Genomic DNA, 23,530 nt, shown 5'->3' with positions numbered 1-23,530 from the left:
ATTTACCTTAGGTCGACTCCAAGCAAGGTGTAGGAACATGTCAGCAATGATCAAGAGTTGTTGCAAAGGGTCTGAATACTTATGCCAATGTGATCTTTCAGTTTTTTTTCTTTTTAATAAATTTACCGGCATTTCTAAAATTCTGTTTTCACTTTGTCATTATGGGGTATTGAGTTTAATGAGTAAAAAATGAATTTCAACAACTGTAGAATCTGGTTGCAGTATAACAAAATTGACAAAAGTGAAGGGGGTCTGAAACTTTCTGAATACACTGTATATATGAGAAGCTACTCATTTCTTATAAATATATACCGTATGCTCATGGTATATGAGGACAACATGGAATAGCAGAATTAGGCAAAAATAAGTTGTACTAGATTTTATGCACATGCCCGTGTATTTTTTTAATGCTTTTCTTTATAGAACAAACAAATTTGAGTAGGAAATTAACAGATAAAAGCTATTGAGTACAACTTTATTCTTTATGTACAAGGTTCACTTGCTATGCCTGGAATTTTTTATTTGGTAATATTCAAAATTCACCTTCACTGTGAAACAATTATCTATATTCAACCTCATCTTAAGACAAACATATCTCGGAAAGGTTTTCAGAGTGCAGTGCAACTAACAAATTATAATAATTACAAGTATGTTATCCAACATTTTTATTATAGGTCAGCAATATAGTGAACACAAAATCATCAAAGAATTTAAAAGTAAAGGCAAGGTAAGTATGCAAAGTTCATTTTCATATTGATATTTGTTTGTATTATATGGCTGAAACAAATTTTAACATTTAGTTCTGAAATTAAAGGCACATTTAATACTAGCTAGCTATCATTAAAATGAAATGAAGGAATATTTATCCTGTATCATTAACTTTTTATTTTGTAGTTGTGAATTATGGAACTCAATGGTGTATATATAAAGGAAAAACTAAACACTCTGCTTTTGGGACAAAAATGGTACCAGGAAGGCTTTCTGTTTCTGTGTAGTAATTAAATTTATGGAGCTTTAATTCACATTTATATGATTCCCTGTAAGTTAAACCATCAAGACATACTATTTTCTTACATGTTTCCTGACATATACCTTGGCACCAAAGCACAAAGTTTTAATTTTGTTATTCTAATCTGTTTTTTCCAATCTATGATTCATTATATAAAAACAAATTTAATAAAATTTATTATACAAATAAGTATAAGATTATATATCTCTCCTGTCCTTTGTCTGTCCACACCCAATTTTAATATTAAAAATTCCTTCCTAGCATGATAGGTTGCCTTCCTCAGTCTTAATATTCCAAATTCATGGACTTAATTCTTAGATTCCTTAGCAATGGGGAATTGGTAAAATCCTGAGAGTGAACGTCTATACATCTGTAGTGTATTCAAATTAGGAAATATTATGATGAACTGTTACTTGTTTAGAAATTATAGAATCTATTAGAACCAATGAATTGCTTTTAATCATGTACACATATTCTTGAGCTAACAGATGCCTCTGGGAGCTTTATTCATAATGATGTTCCTGGAGAGAACCTGTTAGTCACGTGACCTGAAAATACCCTACTTAAACCAGGCAGATTGTAGCTTGCAGATTAAATTTAGGAGTTTCCACTGGAGCTGTTTCCATTGGGTAACTTTGCAACTGTGCAATTCAACTGAACTAATTTCTCTTCCAGCAGAACAACAGAATTGTGAAATTGGCACCTTGTAAGGTTTTTACAAATACTATGAAATTATATTAGATTAAGTTGTGCTTTGTTGTGCTGTATAACAGCACTGCTAAAAGAAGTGTACCGTAGGTATCAATTTGACACCAGACTAGAATCAGAAATTAACAATTCCAAATTCAAAAATTTAAATAACTTATTGCATTGATACTTGAGAATGGTAATTGAAAGAAAATCATTGTTCCTGCTTGATCGGGTCACTACTATGGACATTAATTTGATACCAGCTTTGGAAAAAAAATTGTACCTTCCTACCCCACTTCAGATGTGCTGTACCTTATTCAGTCTCAAAATAGAATTTTTATTTGCATCTGTATTTAAAGATTTGGTAGAATTATGGTCCTTTTAATCAGTAATGCTGATTATGACACATGATTATGCTTGGTATTTATGGTCCATATTGGTGATAGCGGTTTTGTTACACACTGGCAAGAAATAATAATGTGTACCTGATAGGTCATATCAAAATAACTTTTAAATATAAATGTAATAAAATTTCTATGAGAGATATGTTCTGCAGTTGCAAAAGATGACTCATAAAGTTCTAGTAATTGGTACCACTTCTAGACCATTTGCACAGGATTGTTTTCAGTTTGGGAGGGCCATCAGTGAGATATTGACTGAGTTGAGAAGAGGCTACGTATTATTGGACACTCCTATCCCATAGAGGATACCAGATGTGAAGAATGCTTATTATTGATTTGAAGATTATGACCTCCAATAGATAGTGAAGAATCTGGCTCTGCTTTTTTCCAACTACTCAATTAGAGGGACTCTGCTAGCATAGGATTGACAAGCAATTAATTATGAATATGTCATGACAAAAAAAGGAAAGCTATTTTAAGTTTAATTATTATACTGTGCTGCCATGAAATTCTTTTCCAAACGTTTAAATTGTGTATTTAATAAAAATATATAATTGAAAAAATATTTTGTAAACCAAATTTTTTTGTTACTCTTAAAATATTCTCAAAATCAAACCCTTTATGACATTTAAAACAAATTTAACACATTGGTTTTTGTTTGTTAATTTTTTTCTATCCATACTTGCTTGCATAAGGAAAAATGCCTGTTAAACACATCCAGCTCTGTAGAAAAATCAACACATGAAAAACAGAGTGACAAGACTGAAATCGAATATACTCATGATGAAAATGTAACCGAAGCACTCATGCATAGTGAAGAAGCCCATAATGACTGCAATCATTTTGATTCAATACACTGGGAAGAAAAATATGAAAAAATGTGGGTTGCAAATGAAAAAAAAGAAGTTAAGGCAAATTTTAAGAGTATTACTGCAGAACTAAAACAGATGTTTGGTGAAATTAAAGTTTATGAGAAAACAAGTATCACTCCAAGCAAAGCAACATCACAGGATGGTTTCTGTTGTGCAGTAGAAGGCATAAAAGAAACATCACTTCATCTACAAAACATAAAAATGGATATTCAAGGAAAGGGTGACATTAAAGATGTAAGATCTGTCATTGCAGAAAGGGAATTAAATACTGATGACTGGAACACAAATAGGAACTCATTATCTAATAATGCAAAAGGAACAAAAGTAAACAGTGAAGAAAAGAGTAACAATACAATTATACAACTGCAAGCAAATGTAGGTGAAACTAAAGCTGCAAAAAAATGTCTTGAATATTCATTGCAAAGTCATGAGGACATTACCAAAGATAAAACTATAGATGCTAATCAACCAATTGCCTCCAACAACTTACTTAAACATATTAGTGTAACAAAAAATCCAGGTGAAGAAACTGAATACCATTTTAATAACAGTATCAATAGTTGTAAAGGTACTGATATTGAAATCGGAAATAAAGTGACGAATCATAAACAAGTATGTCCTCAAGTATCCAAAAAACGTCTGGATGAAGAATTAGAAGGTGATGTTGCAAGATTTAAAAATCAGGTAGGAATACTGCATTCAGCTTTCCTCGCTTTGGAGAAAGAAAAGACCCAACTGCAAAAAGAGGTAGAGAAGTGCCTGCTGCTTTTCATTCTTTCATCTTTCTTGCATTTCAGCCATTCTGTTTATTTCAGCTCTCTAGCACTATATAAAAAAGCCTTTATGTGTTGGCTTCACATAACAACGCTAATGTGAATGTGGGAAGAAATTACACCTTTTTCATGCATTTTCTTTTTATTTTAAGAACATTCAGAAATTGAAGTATAATACTGTCATAACAAAGACTCAAATAGCTCAGTTTACATAGGTGCAACTTCATTAACGAACTGCACCACTTTAATACTAATTATAAATTTGATCCAAAATGTGAAACCGGCTTTTGAACAGGTTCTTAATTGATCTTTCCATTTCTTATCATACTTGCCTAACACTCTGTGTGAAATATTACTATCTTTGATTTAGTTTCTGTAGTACAATATTGTTGATCACTTTTTAAAATAATTTCTGTATATAATCAAATGTGTGTTTCTAATGCATTTTGCCTATCAGTTATATGATTTTTCCACTATTTCTGATTAGACCATACTAATTATTATTAATTTGCAATCAGTGTTGAGTATTTTCTTTTCTAGAGCTGTTCTGAAATCTTAAGCAGAAATCTATAATAGAGCAAATAATTTTTATTGATATTTTTATTGCTGTTCTTAAATCAATATTGCAACATCACCGTTTTAGATTGAAGAGGAAAAAATTGGAATCCAAAGGAAAAAAAATGCTAATGCTGAAAAGCTGCCTGTGAATAATGATGAGAAAATAGAACAAAAGCATTCAATAAGTGAAATCCAGTATATTGCAGCAGAAAGTATTTTCCCAGCAGATAAAAAGGAAGTAATTTGTCTAGGGTGAGTATAGTAATAACATTAAGTTGATTCTCTTATGTGAACTGACTTGACTAATTTTTATGCACTGTTGCAATGTACTAACTTCCTTTGAAACTTTGTTGCGTTGTTTTCAGCTACTTAAGACAGACAATATTACAAATATAAGCAAAGCATAGATAGTTATCTTAACACAGACTGTTAGTTTAACTGGATGGTCATTGTTTAAAATCATTGTTTTCTCAAGTATTGTTATTACACTAAGTTGCCTTAAAAGTTCTACGATCAGGAAATAAGTTCACTTAAAATATTGTCCCAAGCCCTTCCTCTGGTGTCGTGACTAAAATTGAGATCTTTTGTTTCCAAAGTTTTTCATCCATCATTAAATTATAGTTTTTCTTCAAATTTTTAAGTAACAATTAGAATAAAGGTGAAGTCAATTTCAAGACAGGCTTGATTCCTGTCACTATTCCCACACAATTTTCTTTGCAGTATTATCAATGTAGTTTATCACTGATACTTTATAGGATTTTTTCTTTAACTTGATATAGCCATCCAAGCATTAATTAGGGCAGCGGTCCCCAACCCCTGGTCCATGGAGCGGTACCAGGCCACAGGATTCCAGAAACCAGGCCGCGTAAACAAGCAAAGCCCCATCCACAAGATGCAGGCAGCACACAAAACCACGCCCCTTCTGGTTGACGGAAAAACCTCTCTCCACGGAACCGGTCCCTGCTGCCCAAAATGTTGGGGGCCTCTGAACTAGGGTCTATTCTCCTTAGCTTCTGAAGTCAGCCAGGATCAATCAGATGCAATATTTTATATTTTTAAAATAAATATAAACAACTAAAGTAACCAAAATGAAAGCATCGTGCATCAAAATATTTACCTTTTGTGTGATTGAAAATATTTTTACTGATAAGCTACTAATGGGAGCTACTAATGCTATCAGAATAGCTAAAACTGATTAAGTACAGATTGTCCTCGACTTATGACGACAGTTGAGCTGAACATTTCTACTGCTAAGTGATACAGTTGTTAAGTGAGCTTTGCCCCATTTTATGACCTTTCTTTCCACAGTTGTTAAGTGAATCACTGAAGTTGTTAAGTTAGTAACATGGTTGTTAAGTGAATTGGCTTCCCCATTGACTTTGCTTGTCAGAATATTGCAAAAAGTAATCACATGGCCCTGAGACACTGTAACTGTCATAAATAGAAATGGTCATCAATCACTTTTTTCAGTGGCTCTATAACAGTCACTAAACGAACTGTTGTAAATTGAGGACTACCTCTATTGGAGATCAGATTAGGAGCTTGTGAAGGGTGACAGGATTCCATCCTGTTTCTTTTATAGAGTTGTCAGAAACTTCTTTATACATTCTCCTTTTCCCTAACTATGAAAAGCACTCATTTTGCTTGTTAGCATAATCACAGTTCAAATTCCCACCGGTGGTGTCTGCTTGAGATATTTTCAACATGAAGGGCCTAAGACTTGAAAGTGTAATTGTATGCAGTAGCTGTTCTGGCTTTTCCTCTCCTTGGTAGTGAAAGCTCTCTTGTGACAGAAATCTTCCACTCTTTATAGAAAGTGATGAGAGTGATGATGACCATAGATTCCAATTTTAGTATTTGGGACACGTTATTAAGGATGCAGAGAACAAAATTGCCTGAACAAGTGTGATCAATAACACCATTTGACTCAGAGAGCAGTCTATTATAATGGTTAAAGTGCTAGCCTAAAAACCAGGAGACTGTGAGTTCCATGCCTCCTTTAGGCAATGAAAGTCAATTTGGTGACTGTGGGCCAGTTATTCTTTCTCAGTTTAATCCACTTCACAGGGTTGCTGTTATGGGGAAAATAGGAGGCAGGAATATTAGGTATGCTTGCTGCCTTGAGTATTAAATGTATATAAATGGGGTAAAAATCTAATAATGAAATAATAATTGTTATCTGCCCTTCAGGACTCTTAACTTGATTTTATATATGGTATTCATGTATTGATACAGAAGTATTTCAGTTTAGACACAAGTGAGGACCAAAATTCCTTTGATTCAATGAGAAGCATTATGATAGATGCTTTGGGGCTTCATTTCAGATTTTCCCCAGATGCGTACACCTATATGTTATTACACTGATACAATTAACACTTTATTCAGTAGAACTTTGATTCCTAAATCCAGTATGCGGTCAGAGATTAGAAACTTTTGCCATTCTTTGATTCTTAGTTATATGTCTTCATTTTTATATTTTATATTTATATTTTATATTTTAACTTTTTGTAAATAAAATTATCTTTAAATATAGTGTTTAATTATTATTATTATTATTTTGAAAAAAATCCTCCAGTTTAAAAGCTACAAGAAAAAGTGAAAATAAAAGGCGGAATTCTAAACAGAAGGTCAGTCAACAGCTTTCTAATAATCTACATCAGCCACAAGATGAGAGCAGTCTGAGTGAAGCATCTCTTGAAGAAAGGTATGGGTATCTTTTTTTAGAATAAAGGTAAAATTCTGTCTCATTTGGAATTAGGCCTGTGATACTTCCAAAACATATTAAAATTATATAAGAATGCACCCTTGAGGTGCATCCTCAGTGCCCCTGTACAGTAGCTATGCTTCCAAACTTACAAATCAACTTTTTGAACCTAAAGGAAGCCTACACATCATCATAAGCTGCAAGTGTCCAGTGCGCTCCCACAGAGAGGGCCTCCTCAGGGTGCCTCCGATCAAAGAATGCCGATTGGTGGCCCCCAGGGGGAGAGCGTTCTCTGTGGGTGCGCCAGACCTATGGAACCGCTTACCGGTCGAGCTCCGGATGGCCCCCGACCTTCGCTCCTTCCGGCGCGATCTCAAAACCTTCTTTTTTGAACAAGCTGGCCTGGTCTGACGGGATGGGGTTGGGTTTTTTTATAATTAGTTTTAACTTTTAATATGTATTAATTACTACAGGCATAGTTGTTTAATCACTTTTTAATTTTTGTATCCTGTTTTTTATTATGTATTGCCCTGTTCACCGCCCTGAGTCCTTCGGGAGAAGGGCGGTATACAAATTAAATAATAATAATAATAATAATAATAATAATAATAATAATAATAATAATAATAATAATAATGATAATAATGATTATTATTATTATTATTATTATTATTATTATTATTATTATTATTATTATTATTATTATTATTATTATTATTATTATTATTATTATTATTATAGACGAAACTGACCAAACTGTTTTAAAGGAATCATGCTGGAAGTCTGCTTGATAGTGGGAAGATCCATAGAAATTCATAGATCTCTAGGCTGCACTTCTGCTGCCCTGTTAAGCTCATTAGATTCAGAATGGATGGTCTAGGTAGGATTAGCAGACCTACATTTTCAGAATTTCAGGATAAAAATACATTAAAATTTTAATATAGTTTTTATACTTATTTTCAGATATCCAGCCAAATCTGTGAGTGGAAAAAAATAAGGTAGGATAAAACAAGCTTGCAAAATGTTGCCATCAACATAGCACGGGTCGGCTCCCAGCCGCCCGGTGCGCGCGCACCTCTTCGAACGGGCAGTGGTGCGCGCGCACCTCTCCAAATGGAGAGTGGCACCGCCCGTTTGGAGAGGTGCGCGCGTACCTCCGCGCGAACGGGCCGCGGCGGCGTTCTTTGAGGAAGCTGCCGCGGCCCGTCTGCAAAGCTGCCGAAAGCGGCAGCTTTGCAGATGGGCCACGGCAGCTTCCTGAAAGAGCGACGCCGCGGCCCGTTCCGAGAGGTGCGCGCGCACCTCCCCGAATGGGGGGAGCTGCGCGCGCACCTCCCCAAACCTTTGGAGAGGTGCGCGCGTACCTCCGCGCGAACGGGCCGCGGCGTCGTTCTTTGAGGAAGCTGCCGCGGCCCGTCTGCAAAGCTACCGAAAGCGGCAGCTTTGCAGATGGGCCACGGCAGCTTCCTGAAAGAGCGACGCCGCGGCCCGTTCCGAGAGGTGCGCGCGCACCTCCCCGAATGGGCGGAGCTGCGCTCGCACCTCCCCAAACCTTTGGAGAGGTGCGCGCGTACCTCCGCGCGAACGGGCCGCGGCGTCGTTCTTTGAGGAAGCTGCCGCGGCCTGTCTGCAAAGCTGCCGAAAGCGGCAGCTTTGCAGATGGGCCACGGCAGCTTCCTCAAAGAGCGACGCCGCGGCCCATTCCGAGAGGTGCGCGCGCACCTCCCCGAATGGGCGGAGCTGCGCGCGCACCTCCCCAAACCTTTGGAGAGGTGCGCGCGTACCTCCGCGCGAACGGGCCGCGGCGTCGCTCTTTGATGAAGCTGCCGCGGCCCGTCTGCAAAGCTGCCGAAAGCGGCAGCTTTGCAGACGGGCCGTCGCCGTCGGGCAACCGGGAACCGGTTCCATCTGACTTTTTTTAAAAAAAATGGCGACCGCGTGCGTCCGCGCATGCGCAAAAAACCGTTTTGTGCATGCGCAAAACGTTTTTTGCGCGTGCGCGTGCATGGACACACGCACGCGGCTCCCAGTTTTTTTAATTTGTGATGGAACCGGTTCCCGGTGGCTCTTTTACTTTTTTAGGTTGCCGACCCCTGAACTATACTCATATTTTTAAAGCTTTTAAGTGAAAAGCATAGTAGGTCAATTTAGATTTGATTTTTAGCAATGCTTTGGTAAGACAGATAAATCGTGAGTTCTCGGTATTCTTATCAACTACTTACCAAAACTATGGAATGTATAGTTTGATTAACTACAAAATGAAGATCAGTAAGATGTTGTATCTCCACTGTCACAAGTACTAAAAAGTCTACAAATAGACTTTTGAATAAATTTTCACTAGTTTTTTTAAAATAAGCCAACTTTATCCCTCTAAACTCTCCACCACAATCTCTGCCTCATTCCTAATATTTATTGGTAAATATCTGTAACAGAGATTGTCAGACTGATTCACAAAACCAAGGTGCAATATAATTAATACCAGAATTGATTTAAAAAATTATAATATACAATTATAGTACAGAAGTGAACAGAATTAAGGAATACAGTTGCAGCTTAAATATTATTTTTAAAAAGAGAGTTATTTCTCTTCCCTGATCAATCAGAGTGATATTGTCTCCATCACCTTGTCTTCAGATAAAAATAGGTACCCCCAGAACATGTAATATTCATATATGTCTCCTGCTTTAAATTTAGGTATCATCGTCAATACCATCTATTGATTTCTTGTAATAGTGATACCAAAATTGCTAGCTGTGGTCCAGGATTGAATGTAGCATATTTTCTTTGCTATATTCCTAAGCCTTGGACAGAATTCTTTTGAGCATTGTATGCAATCTTATTGTGTTTATATATCATTGAATGTAAGCAGTTAATAAAGAATGAAGAAGCATAAAATTTTGAGGGAAGAAATGAAAGATTTTAAAAAGCAGGAATAATTGTTTATTTCCCTACATGTGGCTGCTCACAGATTTAAATTAAAAGTTGGAATCAGAGCAAGCTATAGAATTAGAGAACATATTTTGACAATAATTATGTAGAAATAAAGAACTATAGGTCATTGAGGCTTTAACAGAAATTGGTTCCTTGGGGAAGCTCTGCAACTGACAAGGCAGATTCATCAAACACAATTTAGAATGCAAAAGAATATAACTTAAATATGGAAGCTTCCACAGAAAGCAATACAATAGCTTTTTATACTTCAGTATAAATGATTTAAATAATAATAATTTACAGTTAAAAGTATAGTCCTTTATGCAGACAGATATTGATGGGTTTATGTCTCCTGGTTATAATATAGGGGTAGTTATGACTGTTAATATTACGTGGATTTATTAGAAATACTATTTTGTTAGCTATCTGAAAATCATGATTTGATGTGGCATCCAATTAAGCCAATTAACATTTGTAAAATTTTAGAAATACTATTTTGTTAGCTATCTGAAAATCATGATTTGATGTGGCATCTAATTAAGCCAATTACCATTTGTAAAATTTTCCTAGTAGTATTAAAAGTTAATAAAAGAGAAATGAAGGACATTTTGATTTAAAATATAATTATGTTTAATTCTACTTGTTTCATTTATAGCTTTATAGAACATTGAGTATTACTAATGATCTGGATGACTTAACTCCATCTTCAGAGTCAACTGCAGAGGATATTGAGTCACTTTCTTCCATTTACAAGGAAGCTATAGTGCTGATAGAAGAACTTAGTTTAGATTGTAAAGGTGAGCAAATTTGTTATTGTCAAGCATAAATGTTTTCTTATGAATACAAAATAGATAAGTGTTTCTTGGATAGCTGCTTTTTATCAAGATTTATCAAGGTTTTTGTCTCACCTTCCAGATATATAATGAAAAAGAGTCAACTAATCAAATAAAAATCCCAGCATTCTCAGCCAGTGTGACTATTGGCTGTACTGGTTGAAAATAATAGGTGTTGTAGAGTCTATTTTAGAATTTGAAAGTTCATTTAGACTACCGTTGCACTGAGTATTAGCATTTTCAGAAGCAAAAATAAATATTTTTCAACTATCAAAATAAAAACAAGAAAGTCCAGTTGCCTCTTGAAAAAGCACCTTTGGGACAAGTATGATTTGGATGACTGAGTATCTCCATATCAAAGAGGATATTGGAAATAATAGTAGGTTTTCCTTTTCTTTTAAAAGCAGTAGGGGAGTTATGTGGTTTACAGGTATATCTTCTAGTCACATAATTTATCTACTACCATCTAATTATGTCAATAGTGATTCCCCTTTTTAAAAGATTTAAAGAACTAGTTAAAAAACTCTTGAATTTATCTTCATCAGTTTTAGCAGATTAATTAAAACCAAAAGCAAGAACTTATCTGTAGTATCTAAAGTCATTAAATAATAAAGTATTAAAATGCTAAGAACAGATGCCTTATTTAAATATTATTTGATATTTGGTAGTTGAATTTACAATTCCCATACATCTCTAAAATTGAATAATCTTTAATCTCTTCATGCCAGCTTTTAAAAGTTACCACATTTTGTGTTTTTCCACATTAGTTAATAGTAAAGGTAAAGGTTCCCCCGCACATGCGTGCTAGTTGTTTCCAACTCTAGGAGCTGGTGCTCATCTCCGTTTCAAAGCCGAAGAGCCAGCGCTTGTCCAAGGACGTCTCCGTGGTCATGTGGCCAGCATGACTAGACGCCAAAGGCGCGTGGAACGCTGTTACCTTCCCACAGTAGTGGTCCCTATTTTTCTACTTGCATTTTTACGTGCTTTCGAACTGCTAGGTTGGCAGAAGCTGGGACGAGTAACAGGTGCTCACTCTGTTACGCGGCACTCGGGATTCGACCCGCCAAACTGCCAACCTTCTGATCGACAAGCTCAGCGTCCTAACCCACTGAGCCACCGCGTCCCTTACATTAGTTAATAAGAGGTCATTAATAATTCTGATTTAGGACATGAGTTGAGCAGGCTTTGATTTAGTGTGAGCTGAAGATTCATGTTTTCAAACGCTGCAGTCAATTTTAGAGGTACGTATGTGTTCACACATGCTCACAAAAGATAACATAGCTATACTTTAAGAATGTTTTTAACAAATTAATGGATAACATGAGTGGGATTATGTTGTAATTTGGAAACTAATTCCCAATAGCAATTAATATAGCAGACAATAAGGCAAAGCATTAGGGAACTGATTATTTTTTAAGTCTGTATTAAAAATATAATCAGGGCTGCTGTCCTAATCAGTGGGACGTCCAGAAGGCATTAATATGAGAACAAACATTCTGGAATTCCCTGACAAGATATACTTCCACAAAATGCCAGATTTGCCTCAAAATTACATGGTCCAAAAGAAGTTTGGCTTTGTCTGAAGCAAAACAATTTGTATTAAGATCACAATTTTGTAAAGCCTCAACTGGCACAAATAAAATTTTGTGTATCTTGCCCTTTCTCTAGTTGGTGGCTGACAAGAGAGGTTTTACAGAAACTTATTCTGTATAATATTCCTTACCCCTAATCTCAGTCCTGCTGGAGGAAAGACAGCACCATCAGTAGTACATCTGAAAAATGAATCCCTTTGAAATGGAGGAAGTAGGGTTTGTGTTAGGTATTCTGGCAGTGTCAGTTCTCTGCATTACTACGAGCACTTCACCTGGAAGAATATTGTTATATTATCTGACAAGGTCACAAATACAGTGATCCAGTTGCCAATTTGCCCCAGTTTGCCAGCTTGCTAATGAGTTTTGGAGAAAATCTTTTGCTGTTACTGGCTTTTTCCTTCCTTTGTAGATAAATATAAGGATTATGTTGTGATATAATTACAATCATTACATTACTGCAATGTAATATAAGTAATTTAACTTAAAGAACAAAGTCAGCTAATATACTCTGCTTGAGTTTCAAAAATTATTAATATGGATAGATATTTGTGTGTGTGTGTGTGTGTTTCATTAAGTTGTAATACAAAACATATATTAAAAAAGTGAAACCACATTGTTTCCTCAGTTATACTTTATTGATTACAAATACTTACACATTCAAATGCTTACACAAGAAGGAAAATGGCCCAAAGAAGATAAGCAACTCTGGAAGTTAGAATACGGAGCTTGTTTTCATCCTAGGCTATCTGGTTGGCCCAGCCCTTTTACTAATTTTGAGAATGGTGACCTAACAGATCTTCTGGAATTGACCATGCTATGACTTTTTTGGATAGCTTTTCTATGCCCTTGGGTTCCAAGGAATTCCTGAAACAGGATTTGGATACCCTTTGCTATTGTAAAAAGATGGCTTTCTCAACTTTGTGATCCTCCAGAATAACTGAAGAAGTCTCAGTTTGACTATTTACCGAGATAGAGAGACCAGGAGAGTAGTGGAGGTGGAAAAAGAGAAGCCTTAACAACAAGGAATGAGGGGGATGCTTCCTATGTCTCATGCATGTGTCTCTTCAGTGAAATTGAGAATGAGTATATGATGATTTCTGAGGAAGGTCTATATTATGCTTCTGCTGTCGTTGGGACAGCAGAAGTGACCAAGCAAGTATAATGTTTCTACTATGGTCTATAAGGGGTGATAAAGTTGGTGTTTTGCTTGCTTTTTTCTGGCTGTGAGGTGACCCTATTATCAATGCCTGATCATCTCCCTGTCAGCCATAAGTTACTTCCTTCTTGCCTTCTGCAGGAGTTGGAGCTCTTCAAACCTTTTGTTCTTCATGTCCCATTCGTTTCAACCCCCAACATTTGTGACACTCCACCTCAAAATTTGCTCAGGATTCCCCCCAGCGATCATAATCCACATTTTTAGTACGGTATGTTTATCCTAAAGCTAAGTAAACTTGTCCATGTATTTTTAAAAAGTAATTGGATCCTGCTTCTTTCTTTGTGATTGAGCCATTGATTATTTCTTAGCTGCAATTAAGGAAAACATCTGAGTATTTTTGCAGAGGATAGTGTGTGTCATTCTTTTTAATCAAATATCATTTTGGATGAACAATGTTAACACGTGTTTTTTCCCCCAAAACAGATTCTGTAAGTCTCTTGAAAGTTCAGAATATATTTCATGGATATGAACGACTAATTGAACATGAGAAGGGACGTTATACTCAATTGCTTGAAAAAGTAAAAAAACCTGAAAAACAGAGAAATGAATGGCAAAAAAATCTGGAGGACTTGAGAGAGATGAAATCTATATTGGATCATCAAAAAGTACAATATGAAAGTGAAATCACCAATCTGAAGTAAGAACTTTTAAATAAACAGTTGATTTTGGTATAATTTCCCCAAACTTGAATCATTTATTTTTTATTATTTATTAAGCTTTTTTGCTGCCCAACTCGCCACAAGGTGGCTCTTAATTTCTGTTTGGTTGTTAAACCATGCAATATTGTCTGGAATAAAAAGAAAGTTCAAAATTTTAATGAGAAATGTATCCGTTGGAAATTAAATGACAGATTAAAATATTTGATTCTCAATATTTAAATTATTTTTTTAATAATCAGACTTTGAAGTTTTTTCAAGTGTTACATATTTTATATGTATAACTAGCATAGTAGACTTCTTATAGCCTGAGAAAAAAGCTCTTGTAAATAAGCCCAGAATTCTTCCTTTTTCAGGAAAACCTAACAGTGCATGGTTAACGAGCAGATCAACACATCTATACCCCCCAAAATTAGGGGTAAATTGGATGCTAAACTATACATAGCCAGATGTCAAGACTGTTGTAACATAATTTCCCTTCAATAAATATGGTTAAAGAAACTTGGCTTTTAGCTGCTAAACCCAGCAATTTCAGTTGTATAAAGAACTGAAGACTAGAAGTCTTCAATATAACTGTTGTCTTCAATTTCTAAAACTTCAGTTTGTCATATTTTCACTTCACTACTTTGGCCAAATTGTACAATCTCTAATTTTACATTCATGATGTTCTCTCTCTCTCTCTCTCTCTCTCTCTCTCTCTCTCTCTCTCTCTCTCTCTCTCTCTCTCTCTCTCTCTCTCTGTGTGTGTGTGTGTGCGCGCGCGCAAACTTGTTAATTCAGTGTAGATTCTGGAGCCAGAGCAAATAAGCAATGCTAGTTCCATTTTACACTTACGTTTCTTTGCTTTTCATATATTTATTGAACAAATCTATTTTAAATGCTTACTCATGTATTCCAGATTTTGTCTGAAACAAGAGGAAGAAACAAGAAAGGGTGCTGTAATGCTACATGAGAAAAATCAAGAGCAGTTAAGGAAGAAAGATGAGCAGTACTGTACTCAGATGGAAGAAAAACAACAGCTTGAATTGATGCTGAGAAACAAAGAAATGGAGTTAAAAACACTAACAAACCATCTGAAACATGGTTCAAGTTTTCGAATAACTAACATTTTAAAATAAATATTAATACACCTTTTAAAGCTTCTAGAAAAGCATGCTTCCCAGAAAGACCAGGGCTGTCCTTTATAGAAGAATAGTGCCTATCTGGTAAGTCCTTTGCTCATCAGCAAAAAAACCAAGCAGTATAAGTGTTAGCAATTAATAGAACGAATGTAAACTGGCAATGCCTGAGAACATTTAATATCCTCTCTAAGGTAGCAGCACTTTTATCGCTACCCTGTTAATAGGGAGCAAAAAAAAAAAGGGGGGATGATGAAGACGGTGAAATTTTGTGAAAGTCCTTAAGTAGTTTACACTTGAAATACTGCTTGGTACTCTCATCAATCGACAGAAATACGTTTTGTAGTTAAGAGTTTTGCACTTTTTTCTTTCTTTCTAATATAAATTGACTTATACAGGTAGCTCTCATTTAATGACCTCTTGTTTAGCGACCATTTAAATTTGCAGTAGCATTGAGTGGTGGTTATGACCAGTCCTCAGAGTTCCAGTTGTTGCAGCATCTCCACAATGATGTGATAATCATCAAGACATTCACCACCTGTTTTACAATTATGATGTAACCTACAGCAACCTACAGTTATGTAACCATGATTTTCAGCTTTTCCTGTTGGCTTCTCCCAAGCAAAGCCATTGGGGAAGTCAGCAAGAAATCCTTGCTTAATGACCCATTTAACAGCAGCAGCCAGGATTGGTGGAACTTCTGTCACTAAGAGGCATGGTCATGTAATGTCATATTTATGACTGCATCGCTCAGCAATGGCAATTCTGGTCCCAATTGCCATTGTTAAACAAAAACTACTCTAATGTGATTTTCAAAAAGGTCCCCAATTTATTTTAGTATTTTATACTTGAATAAATATTGTTGAAATTTTAGAAAAATCAGTTAAATATAAAAATATACACATACAAAAACACAATTTAGGATAAGCTTTTTTTAAATTGCAGGTAGCAGTAACTTCTATCTTCTATGATGAGCTGCCTTTTTTATTTTGAAAGACATTTTTCTATTAATCTCTGTACTTTGTGACAGCTCTCAGACATTCTGTCCCATGATAATTTTTGCTAATAGCTGCTTTTTATCTATATCTTTCTTTTTCTCATAAAGTTTAACAGTGGCCCAGCAATCTGCTGGCCAACCAGTTGCACAAGGAAGCCCTGTAATCTCCCATCTGTTGACTTCAGAGGTAGTTAGACTGCTGTCAAGGGTAATAACCATCGATCACCATGGCTTCCATGAATTGGTCCAGCCTGTTTTTTGAAGCAAGTCAGTCTGGTAGCTGGCACCTATCATATGGCTGCAAATTACTAAGTTTAATTCTCTGTTGTGTAAAAATAGTATTTTCTTTTATTTGTCCTGATCTTTTCAGGTTCATTGGATAATCTCTGTTTCTAGTACTTTGGGAAGCGGAAATTAGCTTCTCCTTGTCCACTTTATTCCACATTATGTGTAATTTTAAACAATTCAATCGCATCTCTTCTCCTTTGTCTACTTTGTAGACTAAAAAGTCCCATTACAGCCTTTCCGCATAGGAAAGCTGTTGTGATCATCTTAGTTCCCCTTATTTGAACCTTTTCTTGTCCACTATTATCTGTTTTGAGGTGCAGCAGCCAGAACTGCACGCAGTATTCCAGCTGTGATTGCATAATTGATTTACACAAGAATGTTATATTGGCATCACTCTTTCAGTGTTATTTCTTATTCACAGCATGGTGTGGCCTTTTTTACAAGAGATATACTTGTGTCAACAACTATAATGAAATGTTTTCAATTACTTCAGGATCTCTTTTCTTTATCATTCGTGTTGAATGATAACTGCTAATTGGCGGCTCAGTCCCCAGTTTCCTGATGTGCAGATAATTGTTTGAACCTTTTTACAGCCCATTATTGTTTTTATCATTCTAAACAGCAAATTTTGCTGTTCCACTAGTCACATCCATTTCCAGATTATTTATAAGTATGTTAAATATTTTAAAAAGCACCAGTCCTATGACAGAACCCTGGGAAGTGCTGTTAGTTATATCCATCCATTGTGAGAAATGTCCATTTACTCCTATTATTATTTCCTATTCTTTACCCAGTTGTTATCCAAAAAAAGATTGTCCTTTATATTCCATGCCTGTTAAGCTTGCTGAGAAAACTTTGATGACAGATTTTATCAAAGGTTTTTTTAAATAATAAACTAAATAATATTGCTGTCTCAGTCTTATCAATATTTGTATTAACATCTTTAAAAAAACTTTAGAAGATAAAACCTTTCCTTAGTGATCCTTGAGCAAAGCCTGTGTCAACAGTGCTTGCTAATTTTATCTTTAATAGTAGCTTCCACTAACAGAACAGATGTTAAGATGACAGGCTTATAATTTCCTGAATGAGCCATTCTTAAAAAAATGGAGTTATGTTGGCCACCTTCCAGTTTTCAAGGAGCAAAGGCTAAGTATAGAGATAGGTTGCAAATTTTAGTTAGAAGGTCTACAGTCTCAGTATTAAGGTCCTTAATAATTCTTGGGTGAATGCCATCAAGGTCAGGTGATGTCAGGTGTTCAATTTGTCAGTAAGGCTTAGAATAGAATAAATAAAAGCATACAATCAAGCATCCTGGATGGATACATCAGGGATATGGCAGAATGTTCCCAGAACAAAAGTGAACCTTTTGTTGAAAGTTTTCTTAGCACCTTGGGACAACCAGTGCAGAGATTTAATCAGCCAAAGCATATGACTAGTAAAGAAAATATTCCTCTTTTTATCCCAGCTGCTCTATGATACCCGTTCTATAATAATACTGTATTCTCATTGAAACTCTTATTCTGGAAGATATTCTGTTTGATAGATCCAATATGACCTAGTTAGGGACTTACACCATGTATAACTTACTATCATGATATAACCATGATAGTAAGATAAGAGGCTTTTGTGGTTTGCTTAGTATGTGGCAAAAATATAATACTGTTGAGAATTACAAGTTTTATTTAAGAGAAACATTAGAAGAGCTAAAAGTAGGACAAATTAAGCCAGAATGGGATTATGGGACTTATTATCACCCCATACCCATTCTGTCATATTTTGAAATATGATATAATTATCAATTGCCTATTGAATTCATTAATCTGTCTTTAAAAGCAACTACATCATGAAATTCCTAAGGTGAGTTCCTCCCTTGAGTTGGGTTCCTGATGAGGGGGCTGATTGGGTTGGGTGAATGAGAAGGAAACTGGGTGAGAGTGGTAGTGGTGGTGGGTCCCTGTTGGTGTTACTCCGCATGTGTTTGTGTATGTGTGTGAACATTTGTAAGGTGAGTGGGGGAGATGGTTACTGGGTACCCTGATGGCTCTCAGAACTAATAGACCCGAAGTGCCTCACTGTTCCTGGCTTCTCCCTGGGAAGGATGTCATTGACTGCTATGCGAGGTACTGGACTTTGGGAACTGGGGCACTGGGTAGGCCACAATATTAGGGTGGTGACCAGGTACGAGGAAAATTACGTGGAAAAAATAACATTCATATAACTGAATTGCATACTTCTGAGTTTGTTACAAATTAGTACTCACCCATTATATAAACATTTTGATCTGCTTCTGAAAAGAATCGCACAAGATTGTGTTTTTTCTTCTAAATGCTACATAAATTGAAACATATTTCAGAAAATGTAATAGTCCTTATCAGTTACTCAATTACTTAGTTTTACCCAAATTTTTAGCATGAATAAATATTTTCTCAATTACTTCGATGGTTAAGAAAACTGTCTGTTCATAAGGAACATGTATAAAGCAGCACCAGGTCTAAAGAGAAATCCATATTTTCTTAAGCTGCAGATAATGACTAACATTTTGCAAAATGACTGTTTATTAACAGTTTCTAATATTCTTAGTAATTATTCTACATATGTTTAACTATTAGTGTTAGGGATCTTTTTATTTAGTTGCTCAATTGTCAGTATCTATATTACATATATTGTATCCTCTGATTTAATACAACTTCAATTCCTTATATTTGTGACTGTACACACAGGCACAATATGTCAGATCAGCATAAGCTGTGAATTTAATTAAATGGTTTCTAGTCCATGAAAATATATACCATAACAAACTGGCCAGTTTGTTAGTTTACTATAAGACTGACATTTTATAGGTTGAGGAAGAACGTAATGAAACACAGAGACAACTTTGTCAAGAACAAAATGCCAGAGCCATACAAGAAGATATTTTAAATACTCATTTCTGGAGGCAGAAGGAATTGGAAGAAGAATCAAAAAAGTAGCAACCAAACACTCAGAGGTATCCACTTTGCCAAATATTTTAAAAATATAGAACTGCATATCAAATGTTTTCAGTTTCAGTGACTACAAATCAAAATTCTGATCATTATCTGTAAAGTTCGATGTGTGGTTTAGCTGCTAGATATTGCATAGGATGGAATTAATTCTCTGTCAGTTTCAACCCATCCTGTTTGTATGTCCAGGGAACAGATGCTAAGGGTTGTCATTCTATGTGAGGGGAAGAGGTTGGAGGCCTTCAAAGTGCCTGTTCCATACTCTGGAGCATCTTACTGCTTGACGTATGTGATCCTTCCAATTTATTGACTTTTATGAAGGCCCATAATTTTTTCACCACAAAATGTATGGACCCTAAGAGAGATAGGACTGCATTATTGATAGCTTCTATTAATTGATAATTATTTAGGGATTTTACCCTTATATTTATATATTTGCATGCAAGTATGGAACAGGGAAAATGGTAAATTATCTTCAATATCTTAAGTAAGAAGGACATAATTTTATAAATCAGTAATTAAATCTTAAATTATTGTGTATATTTAAAACCTGTGATTCAGGAAGAATCAGCATTAGTAACTAGTGTTTCAAATTAATTATTTGTTCGGACATAAAATCTTCCTTTAGCTTTTTTAATGATGATGTAATTTAGAAAACAATATTTTTAAGAAAAATATTTTTCAATTATTTAAGAGAGTAGCTATTCCTTTTTTGGCCTCATTAGATAGAAGAGATGGTTGAATTTGTTTAATCTTGGAACACAAACTGAGTCAAATTTGATGAATCTTTGTATGGGAGATTCTCAGGGAATATTAACAATAGTGTAGATTAGTAAATTGTAAAACATCTTAGTAAACAAAAGTGGCAAACATTTTTTCACATTACTGCAAAGATAACTCATGGATGACACCATGAATTTACTAGGAATTCAGTGTCCCAAAGGAGACTTTTTCTTATCTTACAGTTCATTTTAGTCATTTTCTAATTAAAAAAATATTCATTTAGTCCTTGACTATTGACTATTGAGACAGGAATTTGGACCTCAAAGCCGCTTGGATTTTCAGCACTGAATTGAAAGGTTTCTGAAACCTCTCCGTTCTGGAGCTTAAAATCCTCCATGACTGAAAATCCTGCTTGTATTTTGGCATGGAGGATTTTCAGCCCTTAAGCAGAGAAGCAAGTCTCTTTCAGTTAGGACTGAAAATCCTTCATGCCAAAATCCAAGCAGGATTTTCAGCCAGAAAGTAGAGAGATTTTGGAAGCCTCTTTGCTCTGTGGCTCAAAATCCTACTTGGATTTTAGCCTGGATCTTTTTCAACCAGCATTCACAGATTAGCAAAAGTCATCCTGGCAGGTGGTGATGGCTTACAACTTTCCCTGCCAGCTTCCTCTATGAATAGCTTGTCAAGTGCCCAGATTACAATTATGTAGGGCACTGCATTCAGTCATGAGTTATCAGACCTTTCATTTAGCACCAGGGTAACATCATACCATTGCTGAATGCATGGTCATAAATTGTGAATTACCTGTATTTAAAACTTTGTGAGTATAATCTGCAAGGAACACATTTTTACATAATTGTTAAAGAAAAAGGCACAGTGTGGAATTTGTTTTTTACTTTTGTTAGTTCAGTTATCTCTCAAGTTCTATAGACAGACTATGAGGTGGATGGCTTTAGAAGTGTGGTTTATAAATAAACTTAATAAATGTAATTTCTAATTAAATTTTGGTTAAGGAATTGAGAGGATTCTACAAACTTTTTCTCTTTAACTGATCTCTATGGTAGACCAAAATTAAGAAAATTTGAAAAGACTATACTATTTTGAAAAGAAAATACATAGTTGCCATACAATGACACATCTGTTATGCCCTATAAGAATGAAAAATAATTATTGTTCAGACAAAAACTATCCAGATTTCTGTTCCCAAAGTGTTTGATGAATGGGTTAGAAAGCCACAAGCAGGATGCGTGTGTAGCAGCACCTTCCACAACATTTCTTTTAGGAACTCATGAGAGACATAATGTGTCCATTTTGGAGGTAATATTTAGACATTCTGAGTGTTACCTGTTATTGATAATTTTTATCCAATATAAATTTGTCTGATCTCCTAGAATGTAGCTTATATCTCTGGATTCTATCAGTTTATTTATTTGTTATCCTTCTGCTTATTAAATATTCAGATGATTGATAATCATGACCATGAAAAAGAATTATTACACAGAAATCAAATACTCCAAGATGAACTTGGTGCATTAAAATTAGAACTTGATCGCATCAGGATTCAGCATCAGGAGGATGAAAGCAAATATTTGGAAGAAAATGAAAGTTTGAAAGAAAAAAATGAAGAACTTAAAAAAGAACTGAAACTAAATGAAGACACTTTGACTCAAACAGTTTTTCAATACAATGGACAAATAATTGTATCAAAAACTGAGGTTGCAATGGTAGCATCCAAATTGGAACATATCAAGGAAAATAAAGAAAGATTGGAAATAGAACTTGATTCACTACGCTCTCGTTTGAGTTCTGCTCTTCAGGAACTTGATCGTTGTCAGGTATCAAAAAGTGATCTTGAACGATTGCTTCAGCGAGAGAGGGATGAATGGCTCCACTTAAAAGACAAATTGAATCATGATGTATGTACTCTACGAGAAACAAACAGTAGCTTGTCTCAACAGTTAGGGAAAGCTGAAAGTAAAGCTAATAGTCTAGAAAATGAGCTTCACCATGCAACTCACAATCTCCGGGAAAAGAACTTGAAAATGCACAACAAGTTGCAAAGGATCAAATAAGCAAATTTGTAATAAAACAGGAATCTATGCAAGAACGTTTAGCACAGGTCCAAAGTGAAAATCTCTTACTTCGACAACAACTTGAAGATTTTCAGAACAAAGGCATTATCAAAGAAAAAGCAGTGACTGATGTTCAAGATAAATTCAGTGATATTTTTAATAAACTTACAGCTGATATTGGAAAGCAAGTTCAGATGATGGAAGAGAGAAATAAAGAATCACAAAATGTAATAATTTAAAGGACCAAGTCATTAAATATGAATCTGAGAAAATAGAGAGGTAAGCATGATTTATGTTCTGTCAATTTCATAAATACAATCATTTTTCAGGATACAGATTTCTAAACTAAGCTTGATTTTCCTTCAGAGACACTATATTATTTGAATATGGTAATGATGGACTTTATTTTAAATAATTTATATTTGCCTTCCTGCTAGTAAATGGTTGTTCATTGCTTCGGATGATATTGGTCAGGAAGGAAAACTATACTTGCATATTGAGTATATATAAACATAGAGACATATACATACACGCACAAACTCATAAAAATATATGGACGTCCGGGTGGTAAGGCGTCGCCGCAGGCAGCCATTCTGGCTGTCAGCCCCGCCGGCTCCGTAGAGCCGCCGAAAACAGTGCCGATCAGCTGTTTTGGCGGCTCGGAAGCCCCCTCCTCGGGAGAAGAGGAGGGGGTGAGCGCTCAGGTAGGGGTAGAGCTCTCCGGGGCCGCCAGTGCTAAAAGTTTTGGCGGCTGAAGGATTGAGCCCCCCCGAAGCCTGAGTTTGCTCCGGACTGCAGGGCGCCTCTGCTCCGGGTTTTTTGGAGCAGAGCAGGGCATCAGCAACCATCCCTGCCAGCAAGAGAGAACCTTTGAGAACCTGGATGCAGGCAGAGTGATACAGGAGATCCAGGTGAAAGTGAATGTATGATCTTTAACTCAATGGAGTTTGTGGAGTTTGAAAGTGAAAGTGCATAGCAGGCAATAGTGGGTGAAAATGGCTGCCAAATCCTCTAAAGTTCCTAGAAGCGCGGGGGCTTCTCCGGTGCAGCGGTCTCCGTTACAAGCTTTAATGCCCCCTTCCTCTGCACCTGCACCTGCACCTGTACCAACTCTTA

General features: G+C 35.7%; 2 protein-coding genes across 4 annotated transcripts in view; both read left to right on the top strand.

The window, feature by feature from the left end:
• LOC308670265 (uncharacterized protein) overlaps positions 1-23,530 on the top strand; it is a 62,172-nt gene that overhangs the window by 18,744 nt on the left and 19,898 nt on the right. For 2 of the 3 annotated variants that reach the window (XM_081331682.1, XM_081331683.1), the window contains 5 exons: positions 675-727; positions 2,796-3,719; positions 4,389-4,555; positions 6,879-7,007; positions 7,775-7,861. In XM_081331682.1, the coding sequence (XP_081187808.1) occupies positions 675-727; positions 2,796-3,719; positions 4,389-4,555; positions 6,879-7,007; positions 7,775-7,826 (1,325 nt within the window). In that variant the 3' untranslated portion in view covers positions 7,827-7,861. Of the gene's footprint in view, positions 1-674; positions 728-2,795; positions 3,720-4,388; positions 4,556-6,878; positions 7,008-7,774; positions 7,862-23,530 lie in introns of those variants that run through there. The other variant, XM_081331684.1, reaches the window with a different exon arrangement.
• Positions 13,418-22,697, top strand: LOC308670391 (ankyrin repeat domain-containing protein 26-like; the record flags this gene model as incomplete). The annotated part of the gene is given in 6 exon segments (XM_081331893.1): positions 13,418-13,519; positions 19,479-19,593; positions 19,596-19,624; positions 21,803-22,367; positions 22,370-22,630; positions 22,633-22,697. Coding segments are annotated over 6 exon segments (1,137 nt in total).

This window comes from Vipera berus (assembly GCF_964194415.1).
Source record: "Vipera berus genome assembly, chromosome: 6".
NCBI classification, from domain to species: domain Eukaryota; kingdom Metazoa; phylum Chordata; class Lepidosauria; order Squamata; family Viperidae; genus Vipera; species Vipera berus.
The sequence above is the reverse complement of the archived record's forward strand: the minus strand, read 5'-3'. Positions and strand labels throughout refer to the sequence as shown.